Genomic DNA, 14,610 nt, shown 5'->3' on the forward strand with positions numbered 1-14,610 from the left:
TTCCACGCACAACATGGGTCATTGATCACGTGCGCTGAGTCAGCCACACCACGTGGCTTGTCAACATCGACAACATTCAGTCTTGTCTGCCTCACCATCATTCATCGCGTGCTGCCAGTGGTTGGACTCGGAGATGTGATGTGCAACCAGCATGGCTAGCTCTTCATTCCGGTTGTCGCAACTGGCGATTCCATCAGTTTGCATCTTAATTAGCTTTCTCGCGTACAGCTCGCAGTATTTCTTTCTGTACTTCGAGCCAGCTCCGCTCAGGGACACCGAGCTATGGCGCCTCAACATCTTTGCCCTGTGCATCTGGATATGTTTTTATCGAACTTGCACTGTAGATCCTGGTCGCATTCCCAAATATTGGAAGCCATTAGACAGTAAGCAACTCGAAGCCGACCGTGCTAGTGGTCGTCAACGATGGTGCCGTAAATGTGAGGCATACAAGCCGCCAAGAGCCCACCATTGTCGAACGTGCCAAAGGTTAGTTATATCAAATCAATAGCTAGGGCTTCATACTGATGCCAGCTGCAGATGCATTCCAAAGATGGACCATCATTGCCCATGGACCTCGAACTGTGTCTCGCACTTCACCTTCCCTCACTTCGTGCGTTTTCTGTTCTACGCCGTAACAGGAATGTCTTATCTCGAAACCCTTCTCTATGAAAGAGCGTCAATAATTTGGGCTTCCCGGAATCGTCCGAGCGTAAGATGATCACTCTAGACGAGACGACGCAAGCTGATGCAGAAGTTGCTTAGTATTTAGGCCCTAGTGCGCTGCAGATGGGCCATTTATTCGTTCTCCTTGTAGTGAACAGCTTCACGGTCTTCTTTCTCATGATCCTTCTCGGTCGGACCATCTGGTCTATGAGCATTAATACGACAACTATCGAAGAATGGGAGATTGAACGACATCAAACGCTGGTTCGTCGGTCCCGTCACTTCGGTGGGTATTTGACCGGACCAGGTGGCGTCAGGATCCGAATCAAAAAGCAGGAGTTTCCGTACGATATCGGAATCTGGTCCAACATTAAGGCTGGAATGGGCGGAACTGCAAATGTTGGTCGATCTTTATCAATAATAGCTTTTCTCCGCTGCAAGCTAATTTCTTATTCAGGTTCTGAGCTGGTTTTGGCCGCTGGCCAGAACTCCTGACCGTCGGACAGGATTAGAGTTCGAAGTAAACGACTTTGAAGGTTAGTAAAACTTGCTATATGGCACCGGCATTAATGACGGACTGACCCCAAAATAGATCCTAATGTTACCTGGCCACCTCCCGACCCGGACAGAATCCCGGTTACAGCCAGAACAGCCATGGATGATGTCGAGCCCCAGATTCCAGCAATTTACGGGTGGAAGGGCGATAGCCCCAGTAGGGCGCCGAGAGCTAGCCAGGAAATCAGACGTCGTAAGCGCTTCCATGATCGGGCACAGGAAGAAATAAATCAGAGCGGCTCTTCTCGGGAGTCTTCGCCAAGTTATAGTACTGAGCCTGAAGATGGCGAGGAAGGGTGGAAGAATTCTGAGGGCGAACGGCTATGTGACTTTGGGGTTGAAGAGGACGTCGAATTCTACGACGAGGAAGACATCCCACTCGCCATTCTGATGCAACAAAAAGCACAACGGCAATAAACATTCTTCCATTCTCGGTCAGGAACATGATTGCGTACATAAAACATAATGATAAAAAGCTATAATCATTAGCACTAGCCCTCCGCATTCAAATCGTAATCATACTGTTCCATTCTGAACACAGCTTGCAAGTTCCGCCTAAACCCAAGTACAGGTGGCTAGTGCCACGTTAGAAACCCGAAAATCGTAGTAATGGCAGGCAACGATGTCCTGAATTCAGTCGTAGCGTTCGATTACACGCTCCCTCCTCAATCGGTTTGGAAATAAATCGGGTTCTTGATATATTCTCCGAGTCTTTCCCGCACCCAAGCATCCTGCTTCTCACCAGCCTGAGGAAGGCTACTCACAATGCCGGTTGTGTCACCACCACCTAGCAGGACAGCGAAGATTCCCCGTAAATGGAGGCCTTGGTAACCTGGAATACTGATATCAAAGGGTTGAGAGCGCTTCCACAGCTCTTCCACGGTTTTAACGTGAAATTGCACCTCATTCAATCCCAGCGACAAGATCCTCTTATGGATGCGGTAGTACTCGGATCCAATACTTGGATCGCCCAAAATGCAGCTGCCCCCGGTACCCCAATGCTGTGCTGTCGAGAAATTGTTCGAAACGTCATCTTTGAAGGTTGGCGTGCGAGCTGCTGACACCTGCCAAGGCATGATCGGGGCATGCAGTTCTGCGCCAAGTGTTTCACAGAAATCAATATACCTGCTCCATTCACGCGGAGCAAAGCAGAAGAACTTGGGGTAGCTATCATTTCTGTAATCATCGCGTTCCCAACGGTCAACGGCCAGAAAGTCGAGAGGAGCTAGCTCATCTTCATCCGCCTGCTGGGAAGCTTGTTTGGGCCATACCCCAAGTTCATCCAAGTAGTCGGCTGTCTTCTTCGCCTTGTCCGATGCCTGATTTTCGTCCGTGTAAATCCACACTGCACCGGCGGCTTCTCCTGCCCAGAGATTGACCTGCCATCCGAGCGAAACGGCAGGCTTACCGGTGTCGGGATCCTTCGTCAGAGTCCGCACCAGCCAGTGTAGTGCACGTACATATCCACGAAGGGTATCGTCAATGTCGCTAGGAATAAGCTCGACCTTATCTGCTTCACCCCGGTATTCAAGGGCTTCTTTCAGAGAATTGAGGAACGGTACTTCTGAGTCCGCTTCGTAGCCACGCTTCTGGCACTCGCCAATGAAATCGGGGTTGAGGATGTACGCAGCGCGTAGAGAGCGTGGCGCCTGGTCACTCTTCATGGTGAGTTGTAGCGACTGAATGAAATTTCCAAGGCTATGGCGGTGTCTGGTGGTATCTGTCAGGACATCGTTCCCACCAGAAAAGTTGCAGGTATATGATATCAACACTGGCAGAACAGTATGATCGCTTCCGATGGCTTTTTCGATATCGCTCGCAAGGGCAATCACTCTTGGTGTGCATTCTAGACTCTCTGTTAGATCAACTTCGGGGTCGCCGTCGCCACCCTGACCAGCATATTTGAATATTGACGATGCACCAGCTTGCACAAAGTCTGTTAAGTCGTTATCAGTGTCATCCGAGTTCGTAGGTTCGCTGAGGTCCCGGGTGCAAGCACCGAAACTCAAGAAGTTGGGGAAGCCAGGGACATTGAGATTGGCGACGAGGTCCACCTGCAATTCCAGTTCAGTGTTACCATCTTCGTTGACGGTGATACTGGGGTCAAATGTAGGTTTATACAAGATTCCATTCTCGATGAACCGATTTGCCTGCACTTCGTAATCTCCCGGGGCCACCAACACCTGGAACTGGGGATTCTCTTCGTTCACGTCCACCTTTTCCTTGTAAATAAGGCGGGTTTCTTGTTGAATGAGGTGCACCACCATTGTTCCTGCGGTTATTGAGCCTGGCTTTTTCAGCTGGATGGGTAGCTTGACGGCACCCGAGACTTCTATTTGATGCTGAATAACATCGCCAGCCGTAAACAAGACAGAATTATTGCTTGATAAATCAACCTGCTTCGGAGTGAATTCATATTGAACATTATTCACGATAATTGAATCAACGCTAATAGTTGCGTTGCCACCCGATGGGAGTACTCGACGTGGCTTTGTGGTCTGTGGAACAGAACTCCAAAAATCATGGAGCAGACTGTCTTCGCTGCTGAACTTGACATGCACTTCCTCTCCCTCGAGCCCGACTATATTGTCAATTACAACGTCTGTCGCGCTGTAGTGTTGAACATCGTACGTAACGTTGACATCTGAGCTTGTAGTCCCCTGTTTGACCTCCACTTGGTCTGGCTGAGCCTTTGCGATAGCAACGGTGGTTTCATCGTCCGTGAAAGCTTCTGTAGCAGCAACTCTGTAGCTGCCCCGGTTCAAGGTTACCTCAGTCTTTTGACCAAATGGTACCTCTTTCATGATTATCCCATCATCGTTTGTGAAAACCACCGTCTGGTTGGAGTAGGGAATCCCATCCGGTCGACTGTCACACACAATTGGGACGGTACCGGTTTCATCGGGCAGAGAATTCTTCCACAGGCGCACCGAGTCCTTGTAGTGCTCATCTTGCGGATCGCCAGCCATTCCCAGCTGGACAACTTTGACTTGGAACTTGTCGGCTTCCCCATCCCAATTAGGCTTGAATGTGATCTTCACAAGGACTTCGACATCGTTACCGCTCGAGAAATTGCTAACCTCACATGTGAAATCGTACCAAGGATCAGTGGAAACATTGACCTCCGTATCCTCGACCTTGACGGGTGATAGCAATGCAATACCAAGGTAATCATCCTTGGTAAAGTCCACAGGATTGTTGTCCTTGTCGCGTAAATCTTTAAGTTCTATCACACCCCAACTAGGCGTTGAAGAACTTGCTGTGATAGTAGCGGACATCTCGATACCTGAGTCCGTTGCTCGAGGTCGACGGAGATAGTTCATGATTCCGGTCATGTTTGCGGGTAGTTGACACAGGGCTTACAAGCTTGTTGTATGAGGAGTGGACTAGATGCCAAATTGATATGTGATACTTCAATTCGGGTGGATGAGAGAGGGCCTATTTATGCAGCCGGCTGTGTCTAAATAGTGACTATATTTGCAGGATCAACGGGGCCGTGATAGGCGCAGGCAAGATTTACATTATTGCCACTTTTGGCTGGCTGGTCTCAAGTAATATGCGGGGTATGTAGGAGAAACAGACGTCATGAAAAGATGGTAGCCTGTCGGAGACAGCGACACATCAGCCTTGGAATTCGTTACTGTCACAGTAGCACCACATACGTCAAGGGTATCAAGGAGTGCGAAGCCTTTCTTTCATTGATCTGCCATAACTACCGTGACTATTATTGATTACTTTAAATGTCAGCTTCATGCTGCTTTCAGGTCATGGCTTTCAGTAGTTTTGTAACATACCTGCATTTGGAGGGGTCCAATCTATATACCATGGCTAGTAGTGGCCATTACCAACAGCAAGCCCAGCATGATAGACTATAAATCTCGAAAAAAGCTCCCAGGCAGGTTGATGAACTATTCGTGACCATCAAAAAGCTCTCAGCCTGCAATATGTAGGTCTCCAGGGAGGTAAATAATACTTTCGAGACCGAAGAGCAAATAATAGACCATTGAAAATCCAATAAGCCAACCATTACAATTTGCATGCCTCGGGGATAGGCGCGCTGCCTGCACTCTCAAGTCGCCATATAACGTTAGTACTCACTTGCCCTAGCGCAGTTGCATACACTGGGGTTACAATCAACCCTTAGGGGGTTCTTTGGGCTTCCCCGCAGCTTAGCCAGCATCCAAAACGCAAGCGGGGAATCAATTTTTATGTAGTTCAGCTATCTTGGCATTAGCTTACATTGCATGCATATATTGATGTAGGATCTGAGCTACATCTCTATTTAAATTCTGAACGTTTAGTCAATCTCTTATGCTGGATGAGCTACCTCGTATTGTTGGAGGCATATGGATGGCGGCGTGGGTAACGCATGGTACCCTTCCTTGTTCGGTCCTTCTATTGCATTCTTGCATCGAGTACGATTCTGATTCGCACTGCGTGTAAAACTCGGCCGAACGCTGTAATACAGATCTTCTGCAGCCGTCAGCATGTTCTAGCATGAATATAAGCACAAGCACAACACTGGAAAGCTCATGCCTCATAACTACTGCTAGCATTGCATGCCAAAGGCTCATTACGCGTATCCATCCCCGGATTAGTAGTCAGCATATATTATAGTGAGGCAACAATCATGTTGGAAGGCCGTCTGTGTCGTTAGAATTACCCTGTTGTGTTACTGCGGAATGCAGGTTGCAGGTCGACAGGGAAAAGTCGATGGGAGAATTGGCCGGTAGTTCAACTAGCCGTGGCATAAAACCACGGAAATGTCATCCAGAAGATCTATCTTATTCCGTTTGTACAGAATTTGTAGTTTAGGCATACTCGATTAAGTAGACGGCCCACATTTCGATACCAAAATTTTGACAAGGAAGCCCGACTCTCTGAAGATACCTCCACATTCCAGTTTATAAGGCTATTTGTAAAGCTTTATTAGTCTCGTTGAGCATTCCGAGGAAGTCACACACTGAGTCTCACAAGCTGTAAGCCACGAGAGGTCTCTCACAGTTACACCATCTTCTTTTTTTTTTTTTTTTTTTTTTTTTTTTTTTTTTTTTTTTTTTTTTGCTCCTTTTTCTCATTCTACCATGGCTGTTCGATAATAGGGCTGTGTGCGCTGCTACTATCAGATACTATATTTAATCTCACAATGGAGTTAAGCATCAGACACTTCTACCCAAATCAGATTGCCCAAGGTTTCATTTACTCAACGCAGTGCGTATTTCGGGATATAAACACTGTCGGATAAGACTATTAATCGTGGTAATACGTTCCAATTTTTTGGCTTCTAGGCAATCACCTTCCCGCTAGCGATCCTTGTAGGATTTTCTCCTCACATATTAAGCAGGCAGCCAAATATCCATACTGCAGGCGACTGAGACTTTGGGAAGCAATTAAGGTGGGTAACAGCGCTCGATCGAACAGTCACATGTCTCCTTGTTGGTGATCCACTAGCATTTCCTTGTAACAAAGGGCAGAAAACAAGGCTAGGGCGCATTCCTAAATAATACTAGGTCTGATAGTCAGATAATATTGAGCCCTGAATGGTGGACAAGAGGCGCGATAGGCTTCTTTGATGCCAGTACAGCCGGTAAACCCACCAGCGCCTCCAGCATGGACGAACCAATTTTTCCAGTCATCGCATAGGCCTGCGCAAAACCATTATGCCATAGCGTCTGTTTTTGGTTATGATTTTTAAACTCCTGATTTTCTAAATCAGTGAGTTGAAAGGCTGAGCCAACCCATTTGCGGCATTTATCTCTGAGATATTCATTAGCGCCCTCTTTATTCAACCAGAGCCCTTGAAAATGCTAAGAACCCTTCTGCGGCCGTCGGTATATGATGACGGGTGGGTTCTCAGCGGCAGTGACAATCTGCGCCAGTCTCAGGGGTCTGTACAGAGGAGGAGGCGGGTGAACGGCATTCGGTCAAGGTCGGCGAAGCCTACATGCAATCTCTACTGGTAGTGCGCAGTGCGATGGAGCAGATCCACAGCAGGGAAAAGGCCGTATTGAACGGGCTGGAAGAGGCTAACTTTGACGTGGCGTTTGATCGTTCTCGTCCTATTATCCAAGGGACGGTTGATGCCGGTGGGACATTAACCAGAGAAGAGGTGGATAGGTCAGTGGAGTTTTGCACGCGGGTGATTCGCAAGGTTGAGAGCGGGTGTCTGGCGAGCCTCGACAGCGGTCCGGCTGGAAGGTTTACTGCTCGGGATGCTGCTACTACGTACTCGGAAAGTAGCTAGTGCGATGAGGTTCTAATCAAGATGGACCGTATACATCGGATTCTGGATCTGAACAGTTTCACGGCCGATATTGTCAATGGGATGGCGCCTCATACTGAACGGGGCACTTTGGGACTTGTCCTACAGTTTACTGCTTGAGCTCCATGTATGGTAGGGGCGCTTATTCGAAGGACTGTTGATTATTAGGCCTTCAATGGAATGCTTTAGACTTGCCAAATAAGAAGATGGTGGGCTTAGTGTGCGCCTCATTGCCAAGGTAACATGCCCAACCTCTGCTATTACGGTGTTATATAGTCATTCCTAGTCGTTCAATTTGTGTATCAATTCCGGCAATTTTTTTTCTCTATCCATTTGAGCCTTGATAAGATAGTATCATCCGCCTGGCTAAAAGTACCACAGTCGGGCTTAAGAGATGTTCAATATATCGTTTTGCAGCCTCAGGCATGTATGGCATCCACTGAACGGGCGGCAAACGCTGATTATCAATCCATCATCGGGTAGAGATCCACTCGAGTGGAGAAGGACTTCTTGTCGAGGCTTCCCTTGATTCGGTTCAGCTCCGAATTGCTGGTGTATGACGTGGGTTTAAATGTGGATGAACATGCTCCACTTTCTCCTGACATTGACCTTTAATATCCCGGCAAGCTGCCACGAATCGAGTCATCACAGTCCATCTTCCACATCCATCTACAGCACCTCAACGATGCCCTACACCGGCCGTTGTAACTGCACCAGCGTCTCTATCACCCTTCCGGCACAGCCGGAGAGGAGTGTAGCCTGCCACTGGTAATTTTATACTCCCATACCAATGAATCATTAGTATGGGATCTAAGCTGATTGCATACTCTACAGCATCAACTGCAAGAAAGCTGGAGGAGGCTGTATGTCTTCGCTTTCCATCTCTACCCGCAGTAGCCGCCTAGGACTAACCCCAAATAGCTTTCTCAATCAACTACTTCATCGATCAAAGTGACATGACCATCGAAGACCCCAGCCAGGCAATGAAGATCTACAGCGATCCCAACACTTCTTCGGGGAACATCATCCAGGTGGGTTCCCGTCAATTCAAGGGCACTAGTTGAAGCGTGCCGAGCTAAATCCGTCTTTGTAGCGTCATTTTTGCTCCAGTTGTGGAAGGTCAGTTGTTGGTTTTGCTTCGCACCTAGAACCATATGCTGATGTAGCTTGAACACAGCCCACTATTCACGTTGTCGCCAAAGGTGCCGGGTAAAGCGTATCTGAAAGCAGCGCTGTTTGACATTGTGTCAAAGCCAGAATCGGTGTTTTTCGGCGATAAGCAGGAGGAGTGGGTGAGCATTAACATGGCATAGTGTGCTCAGTGTTAGCTTGGGTGGAGCATTAGCGGAGTTAGGGTCCGGGGTTGAATGAGGGGATAATTAGCGTGATGGTCAGAGGGATTTCTGAGATTTGATTTTAGTCGAGATAGTTGCTCGTTGTCGTGAAGTTATATCTCAATGGATATAATCAAGGCAAATAGTCCTCAAATCTATTACGTCATAACCGCTGGCGAGGTCAATTCGCAAATAAAATCGATCAATCGGCGATTCCTTGTTAGCAACAAACCTGGAAGAGCGATAAGCTCTGCCACTGCCGAGTATCCGAACCCAATCAGATAAGCGCCGGCCGGGGAAGCAGGGGGGAGTCGCCGACCAACAAACCAAGGAACCTGCCAGCCAGCAGTGACGCCTCTTCACCGCATCGACCCTTTCCTTTTCCCATCTTTTCTTCCAGAATCGGCAGTAGCAGCATGTCACACAGCTTCCTGTGCGAGAGCTAAGAAGCTTACTGTACATCATGGTTGATCGCCAGGACCATTCTTCTGCACCAGACAAGGCGATCGCTGCAGCGACCGGTCGCGAGATTCTCACCCCACCAGCTGCCTGCCACACAGCTCAACGACCTCATCGCGATGACGACGACGCCAGAAGCACTGATAACGACCTGGATGCCCTCGAGCTCCGCAATATAGCCACCCAAGATGACGATGAGGCCGGCTTCTCAACCGAATCGATCTCCTCGGGCGAATATCGTGTCCGCACACATCGGACCGTTTCCCGCACCACTCATTCCAACCGGGAGGACACAAGCAAGGGGTTGACGGGACGGGTTCGTCGCTTTTGGACGCGAAATGTGGTGTTGACGGTGCCGCAGAAGAGTAATCGGGATCATTTCGGTGAGTGGGCACCTCGCTTTTTGATATATACCTCGCATATTACTCCATCCGATATATGCTTTAATGACTATTGATGCCACTAAAATGGCGCAATCGCACGTGGCTATGGCGCCAGGCAATCACGAGCCCATCCATTCACCAACAACAACGAAGAAGGAATGCAAGGCTGCTGCTGACATCCCCCATTGCTTTTTAGCTTTAGAGCGAACTTTCTTAGCTTACATTCGCACATCGGTCATGGTCGCCATGCAAGGTGTGCTGATCGCCCAATTATTTCGACTCCAGCATTTAGCTTCGCCGGATCCAGCATTGGGGTTCTATGAAGTGGGGGTCCCCCTGGCGGTTAGCTGTTATAGCGTGGCAATTCTGATAGCTGCCATGGGTGCGTATCGCTTCTGGAAGCAGCAGAATGTGGTGGCTCTGGGGACGGTGTATGCGGGGGGGTGGGAGCTGAACTGTATTGGGGTTTTAATTGGGTTGGTGAGTTGTGACTCGCTGCATTTACGTCGGGGGAGAATACTAACATGAGTAGATCATTTTGACGACCTTCGTTCTGTCCCTGGTTATTACGGTCGAGTTGAAGTATGATGATAACTAGACCTTGAGGATGTTGATGATGACACGCCTTATGCCATGTTCTTGATGATATACGACCGATTTACAGGGTTGAGATAGCCGTCCGTCATGAATAGACGAATGTTCGGATATATGTTGATACCGAAAAGTACCCAATGCAGAACTAGAATACAATGAAACTTTGATAATCTACATTCATATTTTCAATATTACTAGTAGCATGATGACGGAGGACAAAATATATATATCTGTCACATCGAGCGGATAGAAATAGTAAAGACCAGCCCATAACGAGTAGGTATTATCGATCCGTTCTCTTCCAAAATATGCTCTTCCTTACATCTGATATGCGAGTATAAGCTCGGGCGTGGTGAAATGGCGAATCATAACTGTATATAAGCCTCGAGCTCGATTTCAGGAGCTTTATTTAGCGACCGCTGTATATCTAGTAGAATGTCAAACATAAAACTGATAATGAAAATGTTTATCAAGCAATGGCCGGATGGTGTAGTTGGTTATCACGTATCGTTAACACCGATAAGGTCCTGGGATCGAGCCCCAGTCTGGTCATTCTTTTTTGCTCTTTTTCTTCTTGAGCGCCCCACTTTTTGAGTCCGATCCATGCCGAAGCCGAAGCCGATTCCGTTTCCAGCATCCACATCAGCCATCTACTATCTACATCTGACAACACCATCACAAGTAACAATGTGTTTCTTCTTATCTGGTAGTAAAGGCTACTCCGATCTATTCCATGCCCGCTCTCAGGAGAAAGAATGGCCGAGAGCCTGCGTGTGAGGCATGCCGCCGGCGCAAATTGGCCTGCGACCACGAAACCCCCGCTTGCCAGCGGTGTCGGCGATTGTCCTTGAAATGCGTCTATCTCGCCAATCCCCTCACTAAAGACAGAGCAAGAAGCCTGCCTGAGGCTGAGTCGCCGACTGCCTTGAGCAATGAGAGCGATGGGCCCCCAAGCACCAAGACCTGCCCTGGAGCACAGTCAACCACGCCAATACTGGAAAGCTCAGCCGAGTACCTGGGGCCCACGAGTTTCGCATCCGTGTTCGTGGAACATCGGGATCGATTCGAAGTGGACCAAGCACTGGGGGATCCAGGCAGCGAAGACATCAATCGCGTCGAGGTGCAAAGTTCCTCTCAGCCGGGGAACCTTACCATCACACCGAGAATGCTCCAACTGGGGATCCAGATCCTACAGAACCTGCCGGATGAGCTAACTTGCAACTTGCTCTTCGTCCATCCAATGGCCTTAATGGATGCCTGCTTCCGGCCAGCTTATCGGATCGCTTCTGATAAGATGTGGGATGAGTATCGAGACGTGCTCCGGCTGCGAAGCAGCGAGCACCTACAATATGTTGCGAAGCGGTTTTCAGAGTGCAGTCTCACGCCATTGCCGGCTGAACAGAATCCACGCCGCTGGATCGAGTCATTCTCGGGAAAGAGAACGCGTTGGGAGCTGCTAGGGTCATTGTTCACTATTTGGTCGTCTGCGGCTTCACAGTTGCCGGTGCAACACGATGTCATTACTCAGTACTGTCGACAACATGCATTCAAGGGCCCCAAAGAACTCATGGTGCATTTTAAACGCTGTGCATCCATGTGCATCGAGCTGTGTAGCCAGCTGGGTGCTATCAACATTCTCTTTGTAAATCTGGCATTCAAGCATAACATCCTTGAGAGCATTGCCAGCGGTGATAAGAGTAAGTCCTGCTTAGGATATCTGCACAGAGAACACACAGCTGATCAACAGGTCTTTCATGTTGGCGACAACATGGCGATGTGATTGCAGTCACAACATCAGTTGGTCTTCACCGAGAATTGTCGTCCGACTGGAAGGAGGTCTCTTTCCAGCACGAACTCAAACGACGCGTCTACGCATCGATTTACAATTTCGACAAGGTTATCTCTACCTTCACCGGAAGACCACCGCTTCTGAACAGAAAATACTCGACAACTCAGTTGCCCCAGGATATTAACGACGAGGACATATTTTCCGACAGGATTGGCAATGCCGTAGCCAAGCTCAACTCCGATGGTTGGGACAGCAGTGTGGATCGACAACCGTATCCAACCACAATCCTACGAGCGCGCGCAATGCTAGCAAGGAACCGCGAAGAGATGCTAGAAGTATCAGAGACTTCCCAGGATAGCATCACTGACGTTGCAGTACAAACATGCCTGTATGCCCTCAGTCTAAGATACACCCCTTTTCGCCCACAACTTCTGATAAGCAAACAGTCAACTCAAAGGACAAGCTACAGACATATATGCACAGTTTCCTGAGGTCATCAAGTTCAAGACAGAAGACGTCCACGACCGCGACATTCCCGGCCAGCTGCTCGCCTTGCGCGTTCTTGTGCGCCTGGACTTTCTACTCAACCTGTTCATCCTAGAGAGACTTCTGACCCGACACAGAGTGGTCGACGAACAAGCTCTGATCCAGGTTAGTCATGAAATGGTCGGATTAACCCTAATATACTGGAAGCACAAGGACCGGTTCGAGAACCACGTTGATTTTTCCTGGCTGGTACGATACTCCACCCCTTTTCAATAAATACGTCTACTCCATACTGAGCCAGCATGTCAGGCTATGTCCTACGCCGTCCCAGGCAGCGGCATCCTCTGCCTCGAGCTTCTCCGTCAATCCAGCTCCCCCGAAACATACACCTTAGATCTTCCCCGATCGGACATCATCCAGAACCTCAGTGTGCTGGTCGCCTTTCTCGACTGGCTCCGGCCCTCCGAATCTGACATCGCAGCCAAGGCGCAAATCAAGGGAATATTGCAACGCTCACTGGACCGAATCCTCAGCATGCCGGCATCGCTACAAAGTCCGACGAGAGCCCTAGACGCGCTACCGGACCTTATAGGCGCAGACCCCCATCTCGACCTGTTGAATACATTCGCTTGGGTAGACTGGGACGCAGCATTATAGGTTTACATCCACCACTAGTATCCCTACTATACATCTATAAATCTAATATAATCTAACATAACAATAATACCCAACCCCAACGCTATGCAATTCAAAACCAAATCAAATATCCCATCCCTCAAACCCCAAGAATGGACTCATCATGCGCACGCCATCTCCATACAACTGGACCAAAATAGGATAAATCCACACCGGCAAAGTCCACATCATGAAAACCGCTACCCAAATAAACCCAATCCCACGTCTGAGTCCTCTCGGCACAAACACACTCACAGGAGCCAACAACGTCTCAGCAAGCATCTCCACCGCCACACCCAAAATCTGTAACGCGAAGAACCACAATGCCCCGCTTTCATCAATCCGTACCCCGAACCCTACATCCATTCCCGTATGCACTAAACCTGAAACAACGAACGCGAAAATCACCCGGAAGCACCACTGGAATCGGACCGGAAGACGCAAAATAGATCCCGAGACGAAGTCGGCGTTCGAGCAGAGGAGTTGGCGGAGGGTTTGGTGCCATGTTTTTCTGTAGTATTGCATACTTCGTTAATATAAGGTATGAATAATAAAAGGGAGTAGAGTGTATGCATACCCCCAGAACCTCCTAATCGACCACGCATCCAGCAATCCACCCCCGACAGGCGGCCACATACTCGGCTCTTGGCCCAATGCTACAGCTACCACCGCGGCAGAGGTATATCCCGCGACAATGAACGCACGCGCCACGATTCCAAACGAGAGAGTGAAGAGGAATCTAAGCACGAGGTCATCTTTGCCCCAGCCACTATGATACCAGAACGGGAGTATTATCTCGTCTGGTCGAACGGGTAATTTTTCCACTGCGCGGCCGAGATACGGATCGGTGGTCTCGAGTGTGAGGAGCTGCATGGTTGCGATGGAGATGGTGAGTTTGAGGAGGGAGGTGAGGAGGAATTGGGTCCGAGTTGGGATTTTGTTGAACGTGGTGAGAGCGCGGATTTGCCAGGGGGTGTTGATGCGGCGGTAGTTGAAGGAGAGATTTAGAGACCAGAGGTATTTTTCGAGGAGAGATTTGCTTTGCGGTTTATTTGGTGATTTGTCGGAGGTTGACTTCAGCTTTGTGTTGTTGTATGCGAGCTGTTTATCGTAGTCTGCGCGCGTCAGGACTAGCAAATCAATCCCGTTGAGAACGTTCATCCAGCACATTGCGACGAGCGGGGCGCCGAAGCGGGTGCCATGGAGGTGGGCATTTGCGCTGATTTGCATGCAGTAGGCGAGGACAAGTACGAGGAGGGAGGCGATTGATCGGAGGGGAGAGTTAGCTGGGGTGAAGGCGACGGTGGTGCCGGTTAGGATCTGGATAGCGAGGAATTGAGCCGGGGGTATCCATTGTGGCATTTTTTTTCTGGTTTTCTGATTTTATTCTGGCGATGAGGAAGATGGGAA

General features: G+C 49.0%; 7 protein-coding genes and 1 non-coding gene across 8 annotated transcripts; 6 read left to right on the forward strand and 2 right to left on the reverse strand.

Moving 5' to 3' along the window:
• The first annotated feature begins 107 nt into the window (after window positions 1–107).
• Window positions 108–1,695, forward strand: pfa4 (putative palmitoyltransferase with autoacylation activity Pfa4). Its single transcript, XM_025659953.1, has 5 exons — window positions 108–486; window positions 538–709; window positions 763–1,062; window positions 1,121–1,199; window positions 1,256–1,695. Exons 1-5 carry the CDS (start codon window positions 152–154, stop codon window positions 1,633–1,635), a joined length of 1,266 nt encoding a protein of 421 aa, XP_025516403.1. The 5' UTR covers window positions 108–151; the 3' UTR covers window positions 1,636–1,695.
• BO85DRAFT_448525 (uncharacterized protein) lies at window positions 1,433–4,722 on the reverse strand. Its single transcript, XM_025659954.1, has one exon. It carries the CDS (start codon window positions 4,551–4,553, stop codon window positions 1,884–1,886), a length of 2,670 nt encoding a protein of 889 aa, XP_025516404.1. The 5' UTR covers window positions 4,554–4,722; the 3' UTR covers window positions 1,433–1,883.
• Window positions 4,723–7,162: 2,440 nt separating this feature from the next.
• BO85DRAFT_487208 (uncharacterized protein) lies at window positions 7,163–7,462 on the forward strand (the record flags this gene model as incomplete). The annotated part of the gene is made up of 1 exon (XM_025663437.1): window positions 7,163–7,462. One exon carries the CDS (start codon window positions 7,163–7,165, stop codon window positions 7,460–7,462), a length of 300 nt encoding a protein of 99 aa, XP_025516405.1.
• Window positions 7,463–8,165: 703 nt separating this feature from the next.
• On the forward strand, window positions 8,166–8,793 carry BO85DRAFT_437653 (GFA family protein; the record flags this gene model as incomplete). Its single annotated transcript, XM_025658630.1, has 5 exons — window positions 8,166–8,248; window positions 8,315–8,343; window positions 8,402–8,511; window positions 8,574–8,599; window positions 8,658–8,793. The coding sequence occupies 5 exons, from the start codon at window positions 8,166–8,168 to the stop codon at window positions 8,791–8,793; spliced, it is 384 nt and encodes a 127-aa protein (XP_025516406.1).
• Window positions 8,794–9,035: 242 nt separating this feature from the next.
• BO85DRAFT_275821 (DUF202 domain-containing protein) lies at window positions 9,036–10,240 on the forward strand. The gene is made up of 3 exons (XM_025655143.1): window positions 9,036–9,656; window positions 9,853–10,132; window positions 10,189–10,240. Exons 1-3 carry the CDS (start codon window positions 9,278–9,280, stop codon window positions 10,196–10,198), a joined length of 669 nt encoding a protein of 222 aa, XP_025516407.1. The 5' UTR covers window positions 9,036–9,277; the 3' UTR covers window positions 10,199–10,240.
• Window positions 10,241–10,728: 488 nt separating this feature from the next.
• Window positions 10,729–10,802, forward strand: BO85DRAFT_t129. The gene has a single exon. It is a non-coding gene; the product is annotated as a tRNA-Val (tRNA).
• Window positions 10,803–10,983: 181 nt separating this feature from the next.
• BO85DRAFT_519358 (transcription factor) lies at window positions 10,984–13,182 on the forward strand (the record flags this gene model as incomplete). Its single annotated transcript, XM_025665044.1, has 4 exons — window positions 10,984–11,947; window positions 11,998–12,427; window positions 12,486–12,774; window positions 12,835–13,182. 4 exons carry the CDS (start codon window positions 10,984–10,986, stop codon window positions 13,180–13,182), a joined length of 2,031 nt encoding a protein of 676 aa, XP_025516408.1.
• Window positions 12,933–14,603, reverse strand: BO85DRAFT_448527 (wax synthase family protein). The gene is made up of 2 exons (XM_025659955.1): window positions 13,778–14,603; window positions 12,933–13,711 (listed from the first exon to the last, which is right to left on the reverse strand). Exons 1-2 carry the CDS (start codon window positions 14,560–14,562, stop codon window positions 13,285–13,287), a joined length of 1,212 nt encoding a protein of 403 aa, XP_025516409.1. The 5' UTR covers window positions 14,563–14,603; the 3' UTR covers window positions 12,933–13,284.
• Between the last annotated feature and the right edge of the window lie 7 nt (window positions 14,604–14,610).

The sequence above is a fragment of the Aspergillus piperis genome (assembly GCF_003184755.1).
Source record: "Aspergillus piperis CBS 112811 unplaced genomic scaffold BO85scaffold_7, whole genome shotgun sequence".
NCBI lineage: Eukaryota > Fungi > Ascomycota > Eurotiomycetes > Eurotiales > Aspergillaceae > Aspergillus > Aspergillus piperis.

Bases quoted from the DNA above. Each gene is read 5' to 3' on its own strand.
- pfa4 (XM_025659953.1), top strand. From the start codon at position 152: ATGGCTAGCTCTTCATTCCGGTTGTCGCAACTGGCGATTCCATCAGTT. The intron at 710-762 runs GTAAGATGATCA...GAAGTTGCTTAG, and splicing joins CTTCCCGGAATCGTCCGAGC to TATTTAGGCCCTAGTGCGCT. The intron at 1,063-1,120 runs GTTGGTCGATCT...TTTCTTATTCAG, and splicing joins GAATGGGCGGAACTGCAAAT to GTTCTGAGCTGGTTTTGGCC.
- BO85DRAFT_275821 (XM_025655143.1), top strand. From the start codon at position 9,278: ATGGTTGATCGCCAGGACCATTCTTCTGCACCAGACAAGGCGATCGCT. The intron at 9,657-9,852 runs GTGAGTGGGCAC...ATTGCTTTTTAG, and splicing joins GAGTAATCGGGATCATTTCG to CTTTAGAGCGAACTTTCTTA.
- BO85DRAFT_448525 (XM_025659954.1), bottom strand. From the start codon at position 4,553: ATGACCGGAATCATGAACTATCTCCGTCGACCTCGAGCAACGGACTCA.
- BO85DRAFT_448527 (XM_025659955.1), bottom strand. From the start codon at position 14,562: ATGCCACAATGGATACCCCCGGCTCAATTCCTCGCTATCCAGATCCTA. The intron at 13,712-13,777 runs GTATGCATACAC...GCAATACTACAG, and splicing joins TCGATTAGGAGGTTCTGGGG to AAAAACATGGCACCAAACCC.